This window comes from Cucurbita pepo, chromosome 14 (assembly GCF_057944985.1).
Source record: "Cucurbita pepo subsp. pepo isolate OVF chromosome 14, ASM5794498v1, whole genome shotgun sequence".
Classification (NCBI taxonomy): Eukaryota; Viridiplantae; Streptophyta; class Magnoliopsida; order Cucurbitales; family Cucurbitaceae; genus Cucurbita; species Cucurbita pepo.
The window spans coordinates 1,985,561-2,010,885 of NC_141811.1; the positions used below are offsets into that span (position 1 = coordinate 1,985,561).

The window sequence follows — 25,325 nt, forward strand, 5'->3', positions numbered from 1 at the left end:
TTCGACAATGATCACTCACTTTTTAAGTTTTCACATTGTTCGTAATTTGCATAGTGTACCAGTAACTTGTGTAGGCCAGTTCAACACTGTGGGTTTTAATTCATACATTTTCCTTAGCTTCCCCCATGAATCTTGCAGTAAGATAACTCCTGTCATCAATAGCAAAGAGAAAAGAGATAATAAGTTGGTTAATTTTACAGAATTAACGTATGCTAGGTCGGACTGATTATCTCATTATGTCGGTGAACTTCAGCTTCAACTTTATGCTACCAACTCGAACGGTTACTTCGTCTTTTGATGGCTCTACACCTAAAACTGTCGCTTTCTTTCCAAAGGAAGAAACGTACACAGTATCACCAACAGTGGGAAACTCAGGCTCCTCTGTAATGATACGGACAAAACTCAAGAGATATGGTAACGAAAAACTCCCTTGACGGAAGATCAATATCAAAACTTACAACAACATAGAAGCTTCTACTAGGAAGAAAATTTGAGTCTTCCACAAACCTGATCGTGGCTGATTGATGTCGCCGGTTGAAGAGAGATGCGTATCCAATGCCATCGAATTCTTTTGTCCTGTTGTATCTAGCGTATTAGGGTTTTTTACTGCACGTTGCCTACTATCAATGGCAGAGGGCGGGGAGAATTCAATTGCGGACGCACGCAGTTCTCGTACTTTTCTGTGAAGGTTAGAACGAGCCGTTGCTGCTGCCCGGGATACCTCTTGCACTTTTCTAAGCCTCTGTTGTCTGCCATGTTCAATAATGTTTCTTCTAGCAAGCAGCAACTTTTCGTAAAGATTCTTCGAGTCCCTATGAACACAAATACGGATGGATTAAAAGATGAATGAATGCACAAGCTGAAGGGCACCCTCTATTGAAAACGAGAAAAACATAATTAAATAAGCATGGTGTTCCATCTCAAAACCAATTCACAATGAGAAAAATTTCAACCCCTTCTCCAAATATCTTCCCCTTCACATTAAAATGGGACAACATTACACTTTTCTTTTCTTTGTTAAATTGCTTTATACGGTTAATAATAGCCATGATAAAGAAAATTGAGACCACAATTTCAGCAACTATACGAATTAAAAAATATCACAACTTAATGAGCAAAAAAGACGTGAACAAGGCCTATAATATTACTAGAACATACTAGGTCGGACTGAGATTGCTTCCATAAAATTGCTTTTACTAAGAGACTCACGTCAAATTATTTTGAGCTTCTTGTAAGAGGTCCCCATACTTTTTCTTTGTACATTCCATATCGAGTATGACCTGCAAGATAATGTAACATAAAATTGTAAATAATGTAGCATAACATATGCTTGAGAAGCAATGGACTAAGGAATCAAAATTTGCTACTGCTATTGCTAACTGGAGAAGCGAGCACTATCTTTCAGCTTTTTTCTTTCTTTCTTTCTTTTTTTTTTTTAAGAAAAAAGAAAACAAAATTAAGGAAAGAATAACATTGAATAAAAAAATAAGAAAGTATTAAATTGGTACATGCAACAAAATATTGACAATGATAAAACCCATGAACTTTTCTTCACATGATGCTTCAATAAATTAAAAGGCAAGGTACAAATTTGCAAATATGGTGCATTCTACCTCATCTATCTGTGCACTTGCCGCACCATAATGTTCCCGAGCATCATCTACAACAGAACTAGGCACCCCTAACCTTTCAGCTATATTAATAGCATTTGAACGTCCTGCAAACATAATTTCGCCTCCTTTGGTATTAGGTTTGCTGAGAGAAAAAAGAATTGCAGAATCTAAGGCACAAGAAGCAATTGGTTTACTCAAAAAGTAGGCACCATAACTGAAACTTGAAAATCATTTTTCCCGTGCATGAAGACTTTGATCTTGAACTGTATAATTTATGTTATTTTGTCCTAGAATACATGTTCTTGACAGAGAAGTTAATGAGTGGCTTGAGTTCATGGCCATGTTAAACTCTATCTACCTTTATAATTTGGTAGACCGGGGAGTGTGGAACCTTGAAAAGAGCGGGCGATTTTCTGTGAAACCCACTTCACCGTCCTTTTCAAACGCATGCCCGTGCTTTCCTAGCCAGTTTACCAAAATCCTTTGGAGATTTAGGGTCCCCTTGTAGCCCTTAGCCCCCAGCTGGTACCCTATGAGCAGGAAACGCTTGAAGGGCGTGAATCGCTTATTCTTTTCTTTGTCCTATGGCCTCCTCCCTATGGTCCAGGTTTCTGGACGCCTTTTGTTTAAGCTGGGTTCAGAATATAATACCTCAGTTAATGGTCTTTCAGGTGTTTTTTTTGGTCAAAACTGCAAATAACATGGAAGATTCTATGGCTCAATTCATGTGCAGCTATTTTGAGTGGATAGAAAGGAATAGGATAGGAGAGCCTTCCAAGACCCCCCCCCCCCCCCCCCCCCAAAAGAAAAAAAAAGTATCGTAGGATTATTTGTGGGATGATATTGGGTTCTTTTTGTCTTTTTGGCTCCTAGACCAAAGTTTTTCTATTTCTTTTTTGGTAACTGTTCGTTTTTTATGTTACAAACCGGCTGAAGATATTCTTAAAACTCCAGTCTTTTGATTTCTTTTTCCTTAAATGATATCTTCTCCTCAGTTTCTAATTGAAAAAAAGAAAAAAAGAGAGAAAAAGATTAAACATAAACTAATGATTAATTCCACTGCTCAAATGAGAATGATCTATTGAGTGAATAACTGGACATGTTTCTTGTTTATCCTTTACACCCTTGTCTATCATCTTGATTTTAATCCCACCAAATCATCTGATGGTTTACTGGGGTAAGTGGGGAGATTTGGTTTGTTCCTTGCCAATTAGCTTATAAGCCACCAACAGCAAACTAAGAAAACACTTCAAAGAAGAAGAAAACCATTTGCTTTCAAACTTCCACGCTATCATAAATACTAGCTATAGTCCTCCATTTTCCATTATTTTCCATAAGGTGTCAATGCTATTGCGACCATTACACTAATAGCACCCAAATGGAAATTTACGGGTTAGAATGTGGATGCAAAACGATTAGAATGTGGATGAAGCTATAAACAAACCCTCACTAACAATCTGTCTTCAATTTCAATGACGGCTGAAACAAAACAACAAATGCATTTTAAACCGAATTTTGGCTGAGCCGCAATTCAGTCTATTTAAGGATGAAAAAGATACACTGACAAGGCCTCCAAAATGACATCCAATGGGTTCAAAGCAACCACGAGTCCAATAATTCAAAGGTAAGTCCAAAGTCTCCACCCAACCACCATATCCCATGAAAAGAACCAAAATTTTCCAATATCACTACTCCCATTTTGCATCTTTAATAAGGCTTTATCACCCATAAATGAATTATCAGCAAAGAAGCTCACAGAGATCCTCTATATTCTTCTTGATATCCATCCAATCATCATGAACAAACAGCCTAGACATTACCAGAATTCCGATCTCCTTTCACCACTCTCTTTTCTTTTATTTCCCAAAATGAATGAGGTAACTGTTCAGAAACTGCTAATCTTTCTACCTCCAGAAGGAGGCCAAACAATACAGTCCAATAACCAACCATCTCGAGACCAACGTTTTTGGCATCTCATTATCTCATATACTTCCATTTACACTTTTAATAAACCTAGGAAGAGAAGAGAGACACATCAGCAATAAAAATTATATGGGTTACAATATGTTATAAGGGACATTCCATTGAGTAATCAAGCGAGGAGAAACAAATCTTCAAACTCGGTTATCATTGAGAGGCCCTGAATTTTGCAAGATCGAAAGGGTCTAGCCAAAATTTCCCCTTTTCTCCAACGGACCTCTCTTCTCTACAATTAGACATTGACATCCTAAACATACCAAACATAATTAACTTAAGAATTAATTACTTTCTTTAAATTTCTATAATTTTAAGAATTCTTTGTAAGTTAAAATAGTTTGTTAATATATGATTAAGTAGTTTATCAAACAAAACATTATAAATAAATTTAATTTAACAAGCATATAAAAAGAATGCTAGTAACTCCTTTGGAATTCTTTATTGAAATTTAATACAATCAATTCACTTCTAATAAATAATATTAGACTTTTATAAAGTAAAAAATAAAAATCTACATCACATTTTACAGATCTCATTTCCATTTACCGAGCACAATTGTCATGTTCTTAGGCATCACATTCTCATCTTTGCATACTAAATGTCCCTAGAGATTACTGAATAATAAATGAAAATTAATGTTTCTCTTATCCAAAACGGAATAATAAAAGTAACTAACAATTTGGAAATGGATGAAATGTGAAGGGACTAAATGGTAATCATGTTTCGATAGTGAGAACCTGGTACTCCCCAGAGAATCTTGTAGGTTGGCTTTAGGTTCACCTCATCAAATTCCATACACGCGTTTTCAAAGACCTCATTGCTGTAGAGAAAAGCCTCATAGCCATGAATCAAAGATCTTTGAGCAAGAAAAAAATAGACTTTCTAAGGCTCTTTATTCGATGATTAACATAAAAATAAAAAATAAAAAAAAAAAATAAAAAGATTAAAAAAGCATATATATTCAAAAGAATCTTTGATTTATTACTATTATTTTCTAAACAAGGTTCATATTATAAAGTTCAAAAAGTCGAGCAACCCAAACCTGTCATTATTGAATTCAAAGAAAGAACAGACCAGAAAAGAAAGAACCTGTCATTGTTTTCAAATCTTATCTATAATTTGCTTACTGTACCTATATTTTAGGGTTTTAAGTTCTCCATGATGTGTAGTTGCGATTGTCAATGCAGCTCCACATTTAGCAAAAGATTCCAGCAGTGACATCCCAAGTGCGGCTCCCTCCAGAGGATTGGTCCCTGCACCAACCTACCATGCAAAACAACTAGACTAAAATCGATCGCTAATTGTTTTTTCTTTTCTTTTCTTTTCCTTTAAATTGATGATGGTTTTTCTCTGTTCCCGAACCAAGTAATATACTCACTTCATCCAGTAGTACCAACGACTGACTAGTTGAAACTGACTGTATCTCCTGTCATATGTATGAAAAGTAATCATATGAAGAAAAAGTATCAGACAATCTGAATACATGAGTATAAAACAATTTCCATTATAGAGGATAGAATATATTTAATGCCTTGCTGACAAAAAAAATTCTAATAGACTCAAAAGTTTGAAAGTTCCTCTATGATGTAGACCATAAAAAGGTCCTGACATGCAGTTTATCTCAAAATAATCTATTATGGGACTCATTTTTTCAAACCAAAAAAAAAAACTCTTCAGCCCCTCTTCTTCCAAGTCTTCTGTCATGTTTTTTAATAATCAACAATTAATCCAAAAGTTTAAGCTAGTGAGTTAAGGTAAATTTAATTACGTAAATACATCAACACTCTCCCACACTTGTGGATTTGAAAATTTGTAGAAAACTCTACAAGTCGATTTAGTTATATAAATACTTCAAGACTTCCTTACACTTGTGGGCTTAGAAATTGGTAAAACGCCGAACAAGTGGAATTCAATATTAATTGAGAAGAAAATGACATTACAAGAGTTTGAACACAAGATCTCCTGCTTTAATACTATGTTACATCACTGATCAAACCAAAAGCCATGTTAAGTCACCAATTAACCCAAATTACAAGAAGATATAATACAATGGAAAAAATACATTGTATCTAAACTAAATAAAGATAAAATAATTCAGAAAAGGAGTAAAAGTACATATATCAATACTTCAACAATTTTTATGGACATCATTAATCCATAGAACTTCCGTTCTTCCTATAATTTTGGATATTTGACTGAGAATGAAAATTACTCTCTTTCGATACATTCAACTTCCCTTTTTCCTCTAATTAGTATCAGAGAATCTTTTGTTGGCATTTCTGGAACGCTAGTCTCTTTTCATTTCTTGTTACAATAATATACAACAATCACATGGAAGATTCCAAGCAAAGTCAAAAGCCTAATTCACTATTCGTTTGATCAATAAATTTGTTGATTGAGAAAAATATAAATGTCATCCACATAGGTCACCTATTAGGAACTCTAGCAAAAATGAGGGTTTTATTTGAACTTGTCTCAGCCTTCTCATCTACTCTATTTGGAAGATTAGAAGTTCTAAGAAAGTCAAATTTTCTGTGGTAAATTTTACTTGGAAGAATTAATACATTGGACCATGTAAGAGATCATCTTCTTTTGTGCTTGGTTTGCAGTGGTGCAAGTACTTGCAGGAGGAGGCAGACGATTATTTAGACCACTTGTTATGGGGTGCCAGTTAGCTTATTTCCCATGGGGGCAAATACTTGCGATCGTTTGGTTTATGTTTGATTCAAGGCATAGGTTGCAGTGATAGCATCGTGGTGGTGCTCCTCAATCCCCTGTTTAGGAATAAGGGTAAATTTTGTGGCTGAAATGTTTCTTTGTTGTGCAGTGAGGTTTTTGGTTCGAGAGAAATAGCATAACTTTTTGGGAGGTTGAGAGATTCTGGAAGGAGGTTTGGGAGGTAGCTACGTTTAATGTGTCCTTATGAGTGTCCGTTATCCAACCATTCTGTACTTATGAACTTGATATGATACTCTTGGGATTTGAGCTCTTTTTCTGTAGTTAGTGTTTGGACTCCATTTTTGTGAGCTTGCTTTTTATGCCTTCGTTTTTTTTTTCTTTTCTTTTTTTCAATAAAAGCCCCATGTCTACCAAAAAAAAAAAAAAAAGTTTTACTTTCTTGATCTTCAGCTTTCATATATGATAACTCCATTCAAAAACCTTTGGATAAGGGTGCTGATGAGATTTTTGAAGAGGATGATGGTGGTGTTCATAATTTTGCTTCTGAACTCGTTTGTATGATGATGATTCAAGCTTGAGAGTTGATGAAGAGTCTTTTGGAGGTGGTTGATGTCGCCCTTTTAATAATGAGCAATCCCGTTTTGAACACATTGAGTTTGGTAATCTAAGGTTCATCTTAAAGGTAGTGAACTTCTTTCTCCTCCCTCTATTGCCTCAGAGAAAGGAGATCCTCAGCGTTACTTTGAAGAATTTTGAATCATTCTCTATGAAATTAGGTTTAAGGATTAGTGTAATTATGGAGGAGCTATTTTGTGGGTTCACAGGGTTCTCATGTTGCTCTACTCGAGTGTTGATGATGTTTGCAGGCAGGCTTTCCATTTGAATCTTGTTTTAGGCTGATATTTGCAGGCTGGGGTTTGTTATTGGTTTTTTTTGTTTTCTTTTTTCCTTTTTGCTGGTTTTGTTCAGGAATCAATGGTACTCCCCCCACCCTTCTTTTTCACTCCCTTTGAGTAATTGTATCCTTTTACTTTTATATTACTCTCATCTATTAATGAAAAGTTCGTTTCTTGTTAAAAAAAAAAAAAAAGGTCCCCCCCCCCCCACAAAACATGAGTAGCTAAAAACTTTCACAACTTAACCAACTCACAAAAGGTTCGCTATGATTAAGAAACATGAATACCTCTGATGATTATGGCACGTACAGAGATGCATGCATGGTAAGGAAATCATAAAAAACTGATAACCGTCCAACCGTCTTGCTTATATATTGAGATAAAAACAATTTGAAGAAACGAGATGAAGGATCCAAATTTACTTACACTTATTTTCCTCAAATGGCCAGAAAAGGTGGACAAAGATTGGGTTAGGGACTGTTCATCACCGATATCAGCAAGAACAGAATCAAACCAAGGGATTTGTACAGACTCTGAAGCTAAAACATGAAGCCCTATGAAGTGAACAAAAGAACCGCAAGGTCACTTAAATATTCCAATGTAAAAAGCCTATATCACAAGCAACAAAATTGATGCAAGTATAGCAATTCGATATCCCACATTTTCCACTCATTATATAGTAAACTACTCCGCATTTCTTGGGATAATAATTTATCATTCCTCATAACAAACTAGATTTGAATGGGTTACATAAATTAAACCTCATTCCACCACATTAACGGCCCCACTTGGGTCACAAGACTGAACAACCAAGCTCGACTTGAATTCGTTTTGTAAATGGAAACCGAAATCATCGCGTACCAAAAAAATAATCATTCTTAAAACATACCTGATTTCGCCATCATGGCTGCCAATCCAATGGTCTTCAAACAAACTGTCTTGCCCCCAGTATTAGGGCCAGTTATAACTAAAACTCGAATTCTGTGAGATATTGCAAAATCAACCGAAACAGGACGAGCTTGCTCCAATTGTTCAACCTAATAAGAAGCACTTTTTATTTGAATGTATTAAATAATGGTGCGAGAAGAGTTTATCAACGGACACAAAATCACAATAACAAATTACCTTCATTTTTAATAATGAAATATCGGCAACTTCTTTTTCTTTCCATGACATATTACCCCCAGGAAGTTTTCTCCCTATCTCCTACAAGAAAGATGATGACTCAGAGTAGCTTCAATTTACTAAATAACTTCTTTCTGCAGTATCAGACTCAGAATAGCTTACAGTAACAGCATTTCGAACATCCCTCTTGGCATTTTCCAAACTTTCTCTATATTGCTGAGTTAGTAAAGGGTGATGGGCATTGGGTAAATAGAGGACCCATTTGTTCTCCTTTGGGTGTGATGCCTCAGATATTTGGTCCCCTGATAAGTAGACATTAGCAATAGAAGAGTTGCACCCACCTGGTAAGATTAAATTGGGACATGCCCCCCCAAATGAAAGACCATAAGATGCTCGCGCATTGACCTGTCCATCAAGGAAAAACATGAATTACAAGTCAAGTAATAAATCTACTATATGAGCGTGGTCGTTTTTTGCAATTTGCACAAGGATAGTTCAAATAGGAGGGTACATAATTTATGATCATATAATCCTTGCCTTCTGTTTAAGCTACCAACCAGAAAGCAATTTTGACAAATCCGTCTCCACTTATTTAGGCGGACAACGGACAAAATCAAAATAATTAAAGATGAAATTCCAAACCTTCTTTGCAAACAGACAATGAAGAAAGAGGTGACTGAAGGTCTCTTCATTTTCATTACATGTAAGGCACATGTTCGAGGATAAGGAAATATTAGAATTCCTCTTCGCCTTCTTTGGGCAGTGCTCTTCCAAAACAACTTGTTGAGACAGAGATCTAATCTAAGTAATCAGTATTATCGTGTAACCTTTTAGCAACAAAGCTCGAAGTAAATTTGCCTGATGAGTCTGGATTCCACCACATATGATCCATAGATGATCTGGAGGAGAATCGTGGAGGATTGAAGTGGAGCTGGTCCATTCTTCCAATTCCCTGTCTAAAAGTCCTGTTCTTGGCTTGAAGTCCCAGGTTTTATTTGTGTCCAACCCGCACTCCTGTATAGTTGAGGCTTTGGAGTTTACCATAGAATATAGAGGGGTAAATTTTTAAATGACAAGAGGAGATCCAAGCATCCTCCCAAAATCCAAATTTCTTACCATCACCTAGATTGAAGTTTACATTTTTCCAAAGGCCTCGAGTTCATTGTTCTTTTCCTACAACTGGGATTCAAAAACCTTCTAATTGGCCTGTCTGTTTGCTTCTGATTGTAGTCATCCACAAATAAGAGTAAGTATAATTGAGAACTGTTGAAGAAATTAGCACAGCGAGGAAGGGAAATTCTTGAATGAAAGAATCTTTTATTAAGAAAGTACAAAGATGGACACTTTTAAGAGACACTCTCGCACTCACTCACACTTTCTAGCTTTTCATTACTTGGCTTACTTATGGAAACAAACTCCTTATTTATACGTACGAAATCCTTGGACCTAGGTAAAAGTAGTTTTCTAGGCCTTTCTTGGATCTAAAATGTCCTAGATATTACCAAGAAGTTTATCCTTCTCTAAACAAATTCTCTAGAATTTCTTGGAGCCTAAAGAAATGCTAGGATATTTCTAGAACCTTTCTTTTTAGATACTTATTTACGATCTTCAAGATAAATCTAGAGATGACTAATAGATAGGTTTAGATTATTCATGTAGATACTCCAAGAAGCTTCTAGATAATATTAGTATCTCTATCCCTTTCTGTTTGATTATTGTCCGTTGACTTGAAGCAAGACTTAATAAGGTTCGGTATTGGCACTCAGTGGATGGAGCCTTACATGAGGGATTGTCACTCAGATGATATATGTTAACAACAACGTCAACCATCACATCTGAATTGGCCAAAGAACGGAATGAGAAGGCAAGGGGAACATGAGAGCTCATAAATAATATGATAAACATGATTCGCCAGAATAGTTAAGCTAGGGAGAGGGGTATTGAGGGTGCAGTGATAATTACTCACCACATCCAATTCAATTATACAGCGAATGAGTTTATTAATATCTTCAAAATCCATTTTCACCTGTCACGGAACATAAATAGGATTATAACATCATATCATAAACTAAGATACTCTAAATAAATATATTTAAACATTATAATTTCGCTTCATGTTGGAAGGAAGAGTTTAATCTTTAAAATCACCAGAAGTATAATGATTGCGTTTTAAGTTTTACAAAATTAACACCGATATGCTAACTTTTGACATTTTTAAAGATCATCTATTATTTTTTAATCATCTCACCCATACTTTTTCAGTTAGCATAAAGAGAACATCTTCCTCAGCTTTTGCCACTGCTGCCCTTGCTTGTTGCAACTCATCATTTAAAGGAACAGCAGAGAGTGGCTCTAGGATGGTACCAATCCCTGCAGCACTACAACAATACATTCTTCTCAGATGTGAAACATTTGGGGGCTAATCTCCTATCATGTGAAAAAAGTTGGGGGAAATACAAAGAAATAATAATAATAGTAATAAAATAAAATATGATAATAATAAAAATCTTCAAATTCAATTACTTTTCAGATTTTCACCAGTACATGATGTACAAATTCCCAGAAAGTGCTATAGTTTTAATTAAGTTGCCTTATTAGAAATAAAACTCAATCCATTTTATTTTTTATAAATAGTTTATTTTCATTATTTGTTTTCTCAAATCTCCAGCATAACAAAGTATAAATCATCCACATCACTATTACAAGCCAGCATTACTAATGTGAGAGAGCAGCTATATTCAAGATAGTAATGTGCATCTTCAAGTGAGCAATCACAGAATCTTACTAAAAATGTTTCCGGACTAGAATGCAGTATCTTTTAATAAGCGCCTTATAAAGCTACGGCTTCAAGGTATTTAGATCCTTCAAATCCCCCACATTTTTCTCCAAGAGCCACGTGAACATCTTTCTTCCAAAGCAGTAAAGTTAAAATTTTCTTTCTTTTATTTATCCTCCTTAACAACCAATCTTCTCCATTTTTTCCATTTTCTTTCACATTCCACGTTTCAAACTTGAGATAGCACTTTCCCAAATGTCTCCACTTTTTATCCTTGCATAAACTCTCAATAGTCTCCTTGTTCTAGGATTTTAATATAGCCTTCTTAACTTGCAATGGTTTGATGACTAGACACAGTATATTTTATTTAGTATAATCGAACAAAAGGGATTTTGCATCATGGAGAAGTCAAAAAGGGAATTTAACAGCTTGTAACACAGCGTTGTTGGCTAGATGGATGTAGCGTTTCTCCTATGTTCCCAATACCCTGTGGTACGGATATTACAGTGAGCAAGTAGGAGTCTCATCTTTGTAAGTGGTTGTCAGGTACGGTCAAAGACACTTACAAAATTCTATGGAAAAAAAATATTAGTGTGCTCTCTTCTTTTTCTTACTTGGTTTAATGTGTTATGGGTGATGTGAAGGAAACGTAGTTCTAGAAGGATAAGTGGGTGGAGGATAAACCTCTACACAATGTTTCCTCGATCATATCTGTTTTCTCTATGAGAAATCATTGTGTGGTTGATGTCTTGGTTCATTATGGGAGCTATCCCTCTCTTTCGTTCAGTTTCCATCGTCTATTGTCCAATAGAGACATAGTGGATGTCATGACTCTCTTACTTCTTTTTTATTGAGGAATTTGAGTTTATATCAAGGAGAAGGAATGTTTGTTCTTGGAGCCCAAACCCTTTTGAGGGCTTCTCCTATAGCTCTTTCTTTCGCTACTTGCTGGACCCTACCCCCCTCTAGGGAGTGTTTTTTCTGCTCTATGGAAGGTGCAAATCTCAAATCTCAAACAAGGTTAAGTTCTTTGTCTGGCAGGTTATTCACAAAGTAATTAATACTCTTGATCAACTTTAGACAACTGCCTTCTTTAGTAGGGCCTTTTTATTGAATTCTTTGTCGGGGGACAGAAAAAGACCTGGTTCATATTCTTTAGAGTTGCGACTTTGCACGATCTATATAGTTTTTTTTTTTTTTTTTTGAGGTGTTTGAATTTTAGTGATCTCGACACAAAGTCTACAGTGGAGATGATCGAGGAGTTACTTCTCCATCCTCTGTTTTGGGAGAAAATGAGCTTCTTGTGACAAGTTGAAGTGTGTGCCTTATTGTTGTGGGATCTTCTGAGAGAGAGGAACAATAGAATCTTTAGAGGAATAGAGAGTGTTCCTAGTGATGTTTGGTCCCTTGTTATGTTCTATACTTTTCTTTGGGCATCGGTAACGAATTCTTTTTGTCATTATTCATTAGGTCTTAGTTGGCTTGATTCACTATCTTTAGGGGCTCTCTTTGGGTTTGGTTTTTTTTTTTGGATGTTCTTGTATTCTGTTTTTTTTTTTTTTTTTTTTTTTTTTTTTTTTTTTTTTTTTTTTTTGTTAATGAAAATTTGGTTTAAAAAAATGTCAAAAGAGAGCGCTTTTTTGTAATAAAAGGAGAATACTTTTTAATATTGCTAACTGAGCCACTTTTTTGTAAGCTTTATTGCAACTTGGGAGATGTCACATCGTCCTCCTTTGTACTAGAGCTTTGTTAATACATTTGCAGGTTTATTATTTCTTTAATAAAAATATACTACACTAAAGCACAGCTGCATTTGATAAACAACGATATCTTCATTACCAGCGTTAAATTTAGCATGAGAATGATGGCCATAAAGCATATTTCCATAAGTTGATGTAACAAACATGAATGCTATAGGTTAAAAATGGATGAACCTGGACAACAGGAGACCCTTAACATCCATCAATTGAACACCCTCTGACTTTATACACCACCTTCCATCAACAATTCCTACTTCCTAAGCCAAAATTATAGTAGTATCATTACAAAGATTATTAAAAAAAAAAAATCAGTCCACTAATCTACATGTCTCTTATCATTATAAATAAACATTTATTAGAAAAGAAACAAATTAGTTAATGCTTCATACAAGTCCAATCTGATACTTCTTACCATAAAGGATGTTCCACTCTTTGCGTTCCTAACTAGGCTGTCCATTAACTGACATAGCTGTACATAAATAAATGATGTTGAATTTAGTATAAAGAAGGGGACTTAAAGCATCGAGCTCATAACTTTTTTTCTATAATTTGAATCAAAGGCAGCAGCATGATAATATGAATCTCATTTCCCGGAAACTTATAAATGGAAATAAAGGTAGCTAATGCTATTACATGTACAAGAGCGGTACAAATAAAAAAATATCTAGAGTATTTCAAAACTTTAGGTAATTTCATTCCTTATACAAGTACAAGAAAAAGGAATGTAAGGATGAGTATAAGGTATGAAAACCTATCTAAATGTGTTAGCTGAAAGTACCAATCTAAAGATTAAAGAATAAGTCCTACTCCAATGTTTTGTAAAGCTCAAACCGCACTAAAGCACGCAATAGAAACATATCTCAATGTTCTAGAGCGTGTGGATTTTTCTCACATTAAGATCTCCAGAAGATGGGCATTGCATGCGAGAACAAATTTAAAAGTTTTAAAAAAATAATTATAGCTTTTGGAACCTTCTACTAAAAGTATATTATGATGTCGAGGAAAAGATAGCTATAGACACTCCCTAGAGATTTTCATAAATACTTCCTCGCGAGGAAAGAGATAAGATAGAAATACATTCTTCCCTACAAGAATAGGAAAACGGATTACAAGAACTACTATGCCTGTGAGTGGAATGGTTAACCCATGCTTCCAATCCAAACAAGATCAGGCATATGGTGCACTAAATCACTTAAATGTAGCCCAAGATTTACCTCCTCGTCAATCATCAAATATAACTAAACCTTATGACAAAAAGATTAACAACTCCCTGAACAGCAAAGCTTCCTTAAAACTTCAATAAAGGAAAAATAGACTTCACCTTTTTTTCAAGCTTTCGAACTTGATCTCGAGATTGCCTTAAGGCAGAACTCTGATGAAGAGAAGAGAGAGAGAGATTATGGACCATGGTAAATTAAGAAAAAAATACAATAAATAAATAACAGAAGCTCTCAAATTTAAATATTTCAAATGTTAAAATATTTTCAACATAAAGAAACGTGAGGGAAATGACATAAATATCCAAATGGAATAAAAACATGAAGATGAGCTTTGTAAAACAAAATTATTAGGGTTCTAAATGTAAAGAAACATATATTAGTAACAAAATCAAAACCAGCAAGTTTATAAAAAGCAAACCGCAGAATCTTTGACTGAGCCATCTTCATCTACAACATTCAGTATCAGTTTAATCAATGATTGATTTACAACCATTCCCATTATCTACAATCAAGGTTTAAACAAAAAGTCACATAATATTATAGAATAGAGCAGCGTTTTAAGGTCATACCCAGATGCTTCATTTACCACTTTTGTTAGGGGCATAAAACGTGTAGACCAATCCGCATCTTCTTTGATTGCAGTTTTCAAATTAAATTGCAACATATCAGCAAACTGTAGAAGAGCTGCAATAGCAACTGCTTCATTTCCATCCATTGGAAGACTCCTTTGAGCATGTTCCATTGCAGATTTCACCTTTAACAACAAGACAAAGCACTTTGAAGTACAATGGAATAAAAACACAATCGATAGCAGGCAGATTCTTCTCCTATGTCAAAAGATCTGTTTAAAGCTTTGTGGAAATCAAAATGCCCAAAAAAAATCAGCATTCTTTCTTGGATTTTGTTTAATAGTTATCTGAATACAGCTGATTTGCTTCAAAGGAAGCTTCCTACTTCATGTCTTTTGCCTCCTATTTGCTGTCTTTGCCATGCGGAAGGGGAATCTCTTAGTCACCTACTTTTTGGATGTTCTTTCTCAATGGCTTGTTGGTACAAACTGTCAAATCAGCAACAACCCAAAAACTTGAGCGGATGGGTTATGGGTTATGGGTTATGGCTGGGGCAAACAAAAGAATTGCATTTTAGTTCAAAGGAATTGCAAAAACTTCAAAGGAATTGCATTTTAGTTCCGGCTGGGGCAAACAAAAGAGGATTGATGGTATTCCAAGATGTTAGGCATCACGAACTTCCACAATGGTATGATATTGTCCACTTTGAGCATAAGCTCTCATAACTTTGCTTTTGGTTTCCCCAAAAGGCCTCATACCAATGGAGATAGTGTTCCTTACTTATACACTCATGATCTTCCTCCTAATTAGCCAATATGAGACTACTCCTCTCAATAATCCTCAACAATCCTCCCCTCGAACAAAGTACGCTATAAAGTCTCTCCTGAGCCTCCTTCTCTAAAGCTCTCGAACAACCTCCTCTTAATCGAGACTCACAACTTCTTTGTTCGACACTTGGGAATTCTATTGGCATGGCTAAGTTAAGGGCATGACTCCGATACCATGTTAGGAATCATGAACGTCCAAAATGGTATGATATTGTCGATTTTGTGCATAAGCTCTCATGGCTTTGCTTTTGGTTTCCCAAAAGGTCTCATACTAATAGAGATAATGTTCCTTACTTATAAACTCATGATCTTCCTCCTAATTAGCCAATATGAGACTACTCCTCTCAATACTCTCCAACAAAGGAATTGTTGGACGAGTTTTTATCTGGTTCTATAAAGATTGATTCTTCTCAAGAAGATCAAATTGGTTATGAAGTGCATGGGTCTTTAGTTTGGGATGGTACGAGGACTTCCTCAAATGATATTGCGGTTCCAATTAAGGATTTTTGGATAAAAAAGAAAAGGATGCAGTGACTTTGGATTTTCAGTTGCTTTTTGTAATTACAAGGCTTCACACTTTTGAGGATTGTTAGTTAATTTCTGGAAGTTGCATGCTCAACCCATTTTCTGCTGATAAAGTCTAATTAAAATGGACATTTGTGAGGGTTCAGAAGTTAAAGGAATCGTTGGTTCTTGGCAAGATCATGGAAAATTTGAATGGGCGGAGAGTTTTGGACGAATGATCCAATTTAAAAGTTTACCTATTCCAAAATTTTGAGGCTATTGGACAAAAATGCAGTGGATTCATTAGTATTTCGTTGAAAAACCATAAACATGTTGAATTGATTTGAGGCTTATATTGAAGTGAAGAAGAATAATATACTTCTATCCATGCCAATGTGGTTATTCATGATTCAACCCATGGTGATGTTGTGCAAATTTCTTCTTCAGTTGAGCGTGCTTCATCTAGAGTCGAAATTTCGAATATCATGGATTTCGATTGGTTTAGCAATCCTTTGGATCGTTTGAGGACTTGGGAAGTAAAAGGAAGATGAACGGTCTCCTATTCATCCTTTTATGGTTAATTTTAGCAATAAATTGGAAGGGAAAGATTTAGATGGCTTTCTGTTGTTCTCTTAATTCAGAACTAATTGAGGAAGCTGTTGGTTGCAAGGGCTTTTCACTCAAGGCTTTCGAAATTGATACTTCTCCAATTATCATGCATGGTGAACTTTTAAATAATAAGGTCGGTTTGGAGATAGGAAATAATTCAGTTGCCTTGCATGTTGAGCACTTCACTACTACAGTTGGTGTGCGAAAGGAATTAAATATAAATTCTTCGGTTGAATATTCGGTAATAGAGTCTTCTTCACTTCCCTATGTTGAAAAGGATAAAAAGTGCCCACATTTAAGTCAGGACAGAGTTCGACTGTTGGTGTCTCTCGATTGGACTGTTGACCGTTAAAAGTTAAAGACCGATTTATTGAAGCTTATTCAAAATTTTATAAAAGGAAAAAAGTCTCTGACCTTCCATCTTCCCAAATTTCAGATGATTTCACCATGGTAAAAAAAGGGAAAATAAGTGACAATGCACTAACCAGCCGAAGGTCGACGCCACTTAAATCCAAGCTGCAGCCACCATGCTTGTGCATTTCTACTGCCGCATTAGTCTCATCCAAAAGTCTCAAGCTTTCTTCATAGGTCCGGTTCAAAGACCAAAGTTGGGCCTGTTCTTGAGAAATAAAGTGATTCAAAACAAGTTTAAATGTAACATAAAAGAAATTTCCTAAGGTAGTTAATATCAACTACTTTTTTTTTTTTTTTTTTTTTTTTTTTTGGAAGGAAACAAAAAATTTCATTGAAATAATGTAAAGAGACTAATGCTCAAAATTACAAACTACCCAGGGCAACAATACAAAAGAAAGTACAAGGAATATATAAAGGCGTTCCAATTTAAACATATATCGTTAATAGAATAATCTGCAAAGAATTTGGAAGGAGAACACCATGTAGAGGCTTTGAGGTGAGTTGAACCAAAGCGATCAACCCAAGGAAGAGACTTGTGAAAAATCCTCTAATTCCTTTTGAACCAGATTTTGGCACCAATGGAGGACCAACCATCAAATGAAGAAGGTTCTCCTTGAATGAATCAAAAAACACCCACTGAACATTAGACATTGAAAAAAAGTCTACCAGCAATGACTTCGGGCTAGGGAATCATTTTTCTTATAGCACCATGATGGACCCTGTGCAATTCTAGTCGTAAACAAGCACGCTGTGGGATGTAGATGAATTTTTTCAACCAAACACAATGGGAATGGTAGTATAGAGCGTTTCAGGACTTGTCTAGTGGCTAAAAGATTCATCGAAGCTTATGGGATTGACTATCAAAAGACCTTCGCTCTAGTCGCCAAGCTAAATACCATATGAGTACTTATATCTGTGGAAACAAATTGAGATTGAACATTGTTTCAACTTGATGTGAAAAAATGTATTCTTGAATGGCGACCTAATAAAAGAAGTGTATATAAACATACCTACAAGATATTGGGCACATACACCGAAGGAAAGATATGTAAACTCAAGAAATCTTGTTATGGGCTAAGCAATCACCTTGAGCTTGGTTTGAAAATTTTACCACTGCTTTGACGCACTCCCCACCAGGAAAGATTGTTGTATTAATAGTTTATGTCGATGATATAAGCCACACGTGAATTTCTTTTGAAGAAATAGTCTAACTTATGTCAACGGAATTTAAAATCAAACACTTGGAACATTTAAGGTACTTCTTAGGTATGGAAGTAGCTAGATCTAGCAATTAGCAAAGACGTTTTTGTCACTAAAAAAAAAAATACACTTCAGATCTCGTAAAGGAGACTACAAGGATTGGTGGCAAACCAGTTGAGACACCTATAAATGCAACCCCAAAATTGGGATCTAAGCTTGAAGATGAAACAACTGATCAGGGCAGGAACCAACACTAGTTGGATAACTAATTTAGTTAACTCACAGCCGACCAGACATCAATAGGTCAATTTCTAAACAAACTGTCTAAGAAGCATGCGGATTGAGATGTCTCAAGCATGGACCAAGCAAAGGTCTCATGTCCAAAAAGACTATGAATTGATCTATTGAAGATTACACCGATGCAAGTTGGGTTGGCTATCCTTTTGACCATAAGTCAACTTCAAGGTATTGTCCTATGTGTAGCGAAACTTAGTGATCTGGCATATCAAGAAATAACATGACTAGATTGACCCAGTGTTGAAGCTGAGTTCTGATCGTTAGCCCATGAGATTTATGAAGGAATTTGGTTAAAATGCATTCTCACGAAGCTTAAGTCAAAATAGAAGGTGTTATAGAACTGATGTTAATCAACTGTAGCAATCGTAAACATCTTATACATCATGATCGAATGAAATGTCTTGAGATAGGTCCCCATGTACCCAGTAGAAAGATTGAGACAAACACAATCAACTGGAGACATGACCCTTTTAATAGCAAGTTGCAAATATATTGATCAAAGCACTACATCGGACCACCCTTGGTGGCTTGATTTCTAAGTTAGGCATGACCAGAACATACAATCCAATTTGATATGGAGTGTAGAATATCAAGCTATAAAATATTGGATATTATTTAATTCCTTGGATGTCAATTTGTAAGTAATTATTTCTTTCCTTATAGGCCTGTACTAATTGTTCAATTTTAGGAGCTATAATTGGGATCCCTCTTGTATAAATCTTACTCTTCCTACTCAATGATATACACGAAAAAATTAGTTTCATACATAGCTTCAACCATCAATTACGCATTTATGCTACATCATGTAAAAAATGCATCATAGTAAAAGTCGTCTCAAAACTCTCATGGATCTCAAAGTATCACTAGTTTCTTCAAAGTTTGGCAATTAGAGCATCAGGTGATGCTGAAGATACTGGTGCCAATTATTGGTGTTGTCTTTCACCGGCTTCGTTGGGTATTCATTTCAAGATATTAGTAAACGATGGGGAGGTTTTCTTGTAGTGGTTTGTTCTTAATCTCTTTGTTCTTTGTTTATTTTCTGTCTTCCTCTTATTTTCTGTTTCTCTCCAGTCTGATTCTTTTGAACACAAAACAAAAATTTCCATTGAAAGAATGAAAAGTGACTAATGCTCAAGAATAAAAACTACATCCGAGTTAAAATGAAAAAGAACAAAAATAAAAACAGCCCAAAAAATAAAATAAAAAATATCTGAGAAGAAAAGACCCCAGGTGGAATCCTGAGAAAGAGACTCAAGCAGACTAGCCCATTGAGAAACATGCTTTCAAAGATTCTGTGAAGCCTTATCAAACAAAACTCCGCATAGACTGAACCAATGCAGGCTTGAAGCAGAATCCACACATTACCAAGCTTTAGGGAACAGAAACAAAAACAAACTTCAAAGGGAACACCATAGAGAAAAGCAGACTTTGACCGCCTCTTTCACCAAAAGGAGAGAGACCTCTTACACTAAACACAGAGAAACCACGGCCAGGAAACGGTTCAAGTGCTCCAGTCTACTCTTTCTAGGTTGTTTTACCAACAAAAAAAAAAAAAAAAAAAATCGAGTATGTGTTGCAAGTCTAAATTGCTGTTTTTTCTTATTAATTTTCAAAGAGGTACATGTACCTTTTATAATCTGGCTAACTAAATTCCAGTAACAATAAATCCAAACAAATTCCACAATAAATCTAAATAAATAAATCTCTAAACAAGAGATAAATTAGGGCCTACATACTAAATAACAATAGAGATTAATTAAGGAGGTCAATTACTTCTCTTATTTAATGGGATTACATTAATATCTACTTAATGTTAATCCTTCAACACTCTCCTCAACTTGAGTAATAGATATCATTTATCTCAACTTGGATACTAACTCGTGAATACTATCCCCTTGGAGCACTTCCATAGGCGTTTCTTGCCACTCTCGTGCTCACTCCTTTTAGAGCACTTCGCAAGCGTTGTTTGCCTCTCTTGTACTCACTCCTCTTGGAGCACTTTGCAAGCGTTATTTGCCTCTCTTGTACTCACATTGCTTGCCTTTCTTGTGCTCACTTATCAAGGAGAACCAATTGATGTTCAGAAGAACTACATCACTTGCAATGGTGACTCCTTGAAGCAATCTTCTAAGCTCTTCATCATTCCTCACAGCTAAAGAACATGCTTAGGGTTTATCCTTTTTTTTTTGTTGTTGTTGTCGCGTGCTGCATTCCTCATCAATTCCAAAACTTCAGTGGCAAGTTATTTGAGGATGACAGCTAGGTAGACCGGAGCATCTACGCACTTTGCATAGGAGCCTTTCTTTAGGTACTGTCCAGTTCTTCCAAGAATTGGAGTTTAGTTTTGACAGATTTGGAGCTTAGTTGTGTTGCCTCCTTTTCTTCCTTCGACCCCCTTTGGTTCCCTCCATTATTGAATACTTCAAATCTGAATCTCAGAATTTGATACTGTGATGACAATTGGAGGAACGACTTGAAACTTCTCTAACATGATGGTGGAATAAACAAGAGGAAATGAGGGCCTTGGCCACAGTAAATGATCGGCAGCTATGAAGGCTCCACTGATAAGGGTGGACTTTAGGTGTAATCGACTATAAATGATCTGATACTATGTTGCAAGTCTAACTATGCTATGTTGCAAGTCTAAATTAGACTGCTATTTTTGCTTTGAAGGCTTCACCGATAAGGATGGACTTTAGGTGTAATCGACTATAAACGATATGATACTATGTTGCAAGTCTAAGTTAGACCGCTATTTTTTTTAATTAATTCTCAGAGAAGTACATGTACATGCTAACAAAATCATTAGATAGTAAATAACAATAAATCCAAATAAATCTCTAGGTACTAGGTAACAATAAATCTAAATAAATAAATCCTTAGATATAAGGTAACAAGAGTTAAATTAGGGCCTAGATACTAGATAACAACAGGGACAAAATAGGGAGATCAACTACTTCTTTAATTTAAGATTACACAATTATCTCTTAAGGCTAATCCTTCAACAGTACTAGTAAACTTTCAATTCTATAGTTGAACATACAATAAATTAAAATTAGTCTTGTCTTGAACCTAACTTAGTCAAGGTCGGTTTTCCAACTTTGATGTCAATTTTGCATAGATACATCTCGACAGCTAAATGATGAGGTTTTATTGATCAGGGTAACCCCTCCTGTGTGTACATATTTCCAAAGCCATTTATGGTCTCGAGAAACCTCGAGCATGGCATCAAGAACTTCACAATATTCTCCTACATTGTGGTTGTAAGAGTCTCCTGCTGATATCATGCTGTTTGTTTTTTACCGAAATGGACATCTGCTTTACCAACATATTGATGTTGGTAATTGGAAAATAACGAGAACAATAATTCTTTGGTGAATGAAATTGTTGATGTTTTAGTAGATTGTTTCTCTCCCTTTATAGGATCTTGGTTTCCTGCCCTATCTTCCTGGTGCATGTTATTCCAACAGGTACCACAGTCTACTTTCTCAGCAACAATATTCCATTGGTCTTCTTGCTTGAACTCATTTTACTAAATGTTAAACCAATAGCAACTTCTCCCAAACTGAATTCTTCTTCTATTGAATTTCATTTTGGGATAGCTCTGACACATCCTAGCGAGTATTGAGCAATACTGGTCTTTACTATTTTTTAGCTTCCTTATTTAATGAAATATTATTGTGAAATTTACTTTAATTTATACAAATAATGCACTTGTTTGTACTTATTTAATCACACATATTAAACGTCAAAAGTTTAGACAAGTAAATTTCATAGACAAAAAATGATGAGGCCCCGTACAGGCAACAAAAGTTAAACCTGACCAGTAGCAACTTTTCCCACAAAGTTTTCCGAGTTATGTTGCGTTTTCTGTGAGTGAGCTCCCTCAATTCATTTCCCACTATGTTGTGATCTCTCGATAACCAATGCTACATTACTTGTCTTCACTTATCCCCTCCAACGTAACAAGTAGACCTTTGTATAGCTTGAACAACTATGAATTAATTCAAGACTTGAGTTCGAAAGCTCTGAGGTATCAAGAGGATGTAGATTTTTAAAGAAAAAAAATAAAAACTTCTAAAAGATCCGATTTATGAATAACTCTTCTCCACATTTAATAAAATTATAACAGTCCAAGCCCAAGCCCACCGCTAGCCGATATTGTCCGTTTTGATATGTTGTGTACGGTCGTCAGCCTCACGAATTTTAAAACGCGTATGTTAGGGAGAGGTTTCCACACCCTTAAAAGGAAAGTTTTGTTTTCTTCTTCAATCGATGTGAGATCTCACAATCTACCCCCTTGGGGACCCAACGTCTTGCTGTCACACCGCCCGATGTTTGGCTATGATATCATTTGTAACAGCCCAAGCCCACCGCGGGCAAATATTGACCACTTTGGCCTGTTACGTATCGTCGTCAGCCTCACGGTTTTTAAAATGCGTCTACTAGGGAGAGGTAGGAATGTTTCATTCCCCCCTTCATGTGAGATCTCACAATCCACCCTCCTTGAGGGCCAGCGTCCTTGCTAGCACAAAGCCCCGTGTCTGGCTCTGATACCATTTATAACTGTTAGACGAACACGACTCTCCACAATGGTATGATATTGCCCACTTTGAGCATAAGCTCTCATGGCTTTGCTTTGGGTTTCCCCAAAAGGCCTCATACCAATGGAGTTAGTATTCCTCACTTATAAACCCATGATCATTCCCTAAATTAGTCGATGTGGGACTTCCATCATCCAACACCTCCCCTCGAACAAAGTGCGCCTCCCCTTAATCGAGGCTCGACTCCTTTGGAGTCTTAGTCATTTTTGACTGCCTTCGAGGAGGGGCTTGGCTCCTTTTCTTTAGGAGTTCTTTGTTCGATATTTGAGGATTTGAGGATTTATCAATCTATTGGCATGACTAAGTTTAGGGCATGGCTCTGATACCATGTTAGACGAACACGACTCTCCACAATGGTATGATATTGTCCACTTTGAGCATAAGCTCTCATGGCTTTGCTTTGGGTTTCCCCAAAAGGCCTCATACCAATGGAGTTAGTATTCCTCACTTATAAACCCATGATCATTCCCTAAATTAGTCGATGTGGGACTTCCATCATCCAACACCTCCCCTCGAACAAAGTGCGCCTCCTCTTAATCGAGGCTCGACTCCTTTGGAGTCTTAGTCATTTTTGACTGCCTTCGAGGAGGGGCTTGGCTCCTTTTCTTTAGGAGTTCTTTGTTCGATATTTGAGGATTTACCAATTTATTGGCACGACTAAGTTTAGGGCATGGCTCTGATACCATGTTAGACGAACACGACTCTCCACAATGGTATGATATTGTCCACTTTGAGCATAAGCTCTCATGGCTTTGCTTTGGGTTTCCCCAAAAGGCCTCATACCAATGGAGTTAGTATTCCTCACTTATAAACCCATGATCATTCCCTAAATTAGTCGATGTGGGACTTCCATCATCCAACAATAACGTTAGGGAAGCCCTTGAAGGGAAAGACCCTCTCCATAGTAGATGCAATTTAAAACTGTGAAGCTGACGACGATATGTAACGGGCCAAAGTAGACAATATATGCTAGCAGGAGGGTTTGGCTGTTAAATAAATAAACTCTAATAAAGAACTTCCTCTTAGATTTCTTCTCGAATACAAAATTAAATTCACCATCCAAGCTCCAATTTGAGGGTGTATTATAGAGCAATTGTTTGCATGAAATCTTTTAGCAGATGATATATTTAGACTTACATTTTATCAATCGGTTGGTTATGATGCTATCCAACTTTCAGGAATTAGTTTGGCCTAACCCAGTAATATGCATCCAAGTCTATAAATCAAAAATTGAAGCAGTACTCTTCATAGGAAAAAAACAGAAACATGGACAGGAATATGAGAATTTAGCTGTGATACAAACCTTGATAGCTTGACGGCCCAGTGAAGTGCGGGCGAAGGAAGCAACGGAATCACAGAGTTTATCCCATTCCAGCGCTCTGAGGCTATCAAGGTGGATTGAATGTCTGTTTCTGTCACCTCTAATGTCATTGCCGACGGAAAGGTTTGCGGAGAGGGAGAAGTGTACGGGTACAGCTCGATTCTGGAATCTGAACGAACTGACATTGATAACCGGCAGTGTAGCAGAGTTGATCCAGGTGAGGTGGTGGCCAAAAACAGCTGCAGAAAGCATCGTTTTAGCCTGGCTGCCACCGACGAGGGACGAGAGAGTTTTGTCCTAAGAACAAGCTGCTACTCCCGCTAATAGCTACCTTTGCTCATGCTATCTACATTCCAATGGATGGTATTTTGCCTTTTCCCGCAAAATAATATTAATTTATATTTTACGACATTTTCCAATCTTTATCCCAAAACTTTTCCACTAAAAAGTTTCACTTAAATATTGTAATCTTTACGCCCTATTTAATCATCATTATTTTGTATTAAAAATAATTTTAAAAAATTCAAAATTTTATTTTTTTTTCACTAAAATTCATAATCTTATCAAAATTAAATTTGGGTAATGTTAAAATATAATTTCAAGACTGTGTATGCTGTTATTTCTAATGTTTGGATTTTTGCTGAGTTTTTTAGTTTAACAACTCAAGAGGTGAAGAATCTAATGGTGGATTATATTTTGTAATAATATAATATTCTCTTTAAAATTTTAAGTTGGGGAAGTTATTTCTAATATTTTATAATCTTTAATAAATTGAAGAACAAGAGCAGTATAATATAAAGGTTCTTTTATTTCAGTTTTTTAGTCAAATATTATTATCAATTAAATTATACTCTATACGAACGTGACGTTAAAATATGATAAAATAAATATTTTACCCAGTTTTGATAAGCTATTTATCATATTATTTTCATAA

At 35.8% G+C, this 25,325-nt stretch overlaps 1 protein-coding gene across 8 annotated transcripts; it reads right to left on the minus strand.

Annotated features, from left to right (window-relative positions):
* On the minus strand, window positions 1-24,763 carry LOC111810138 (DNA mismatch repair protein MutS, type 2). 8 transcript variants are annotated; one of them, XM_087117300.1, is made up of 20 exons: window positions 24,374-24,760; window positions 17,041-17,169; window positions 14,633-14,800; window positions 14,465-14,548; window positions 14,148-14,198; window positions 13,239-13,295; window positions 13,001-13,083; window positions 10,539-10,668; window positions 10,257-10,316; window positions 8,453-8,695; window positions 8,291-8,371; window positions 8,055-8,202; window positions 7,592-7,719; window positions 4,969-5,016; window positions 4,723-4,853; window positions 4,328-4,446; window positions 1,614-1,717; window positions 1,210-1,280; window positions 508-812; window positions 1-381 (listed from the first exon to the last, which is right to left on the minus strand). In XM_087117300.1, the coding sequence occupies exons 1-20, from the start codon at window positions 24,641-24,643 to the stop codon at window positions 227-229; spliced, it is 2,565 nt and encodes an 854-aa protein (XP_086973426.1). In that variant the 5' UTR covers window positions 24,644-24,760; the 3' UTR covers window positions 1-226. The 8 variants fall into 8 exon arrangements, with proteins under 8 accessions (XP_086973426.1, XP_023552491.1, XP_086973427.1 ...); XM_023696723.2 differs by having other exon boundaries at window positions 4,328-4,410; window positions 10,545-10,668; window positions 24,374-24,759; XM_087117301.1 differs by having other exon boundaries at window positions 10,545-10,668; window positions 24,374-24,759.
* Between the last annotated feature and the right edge of the window lie 562 nt (window positions 24,764-25,325).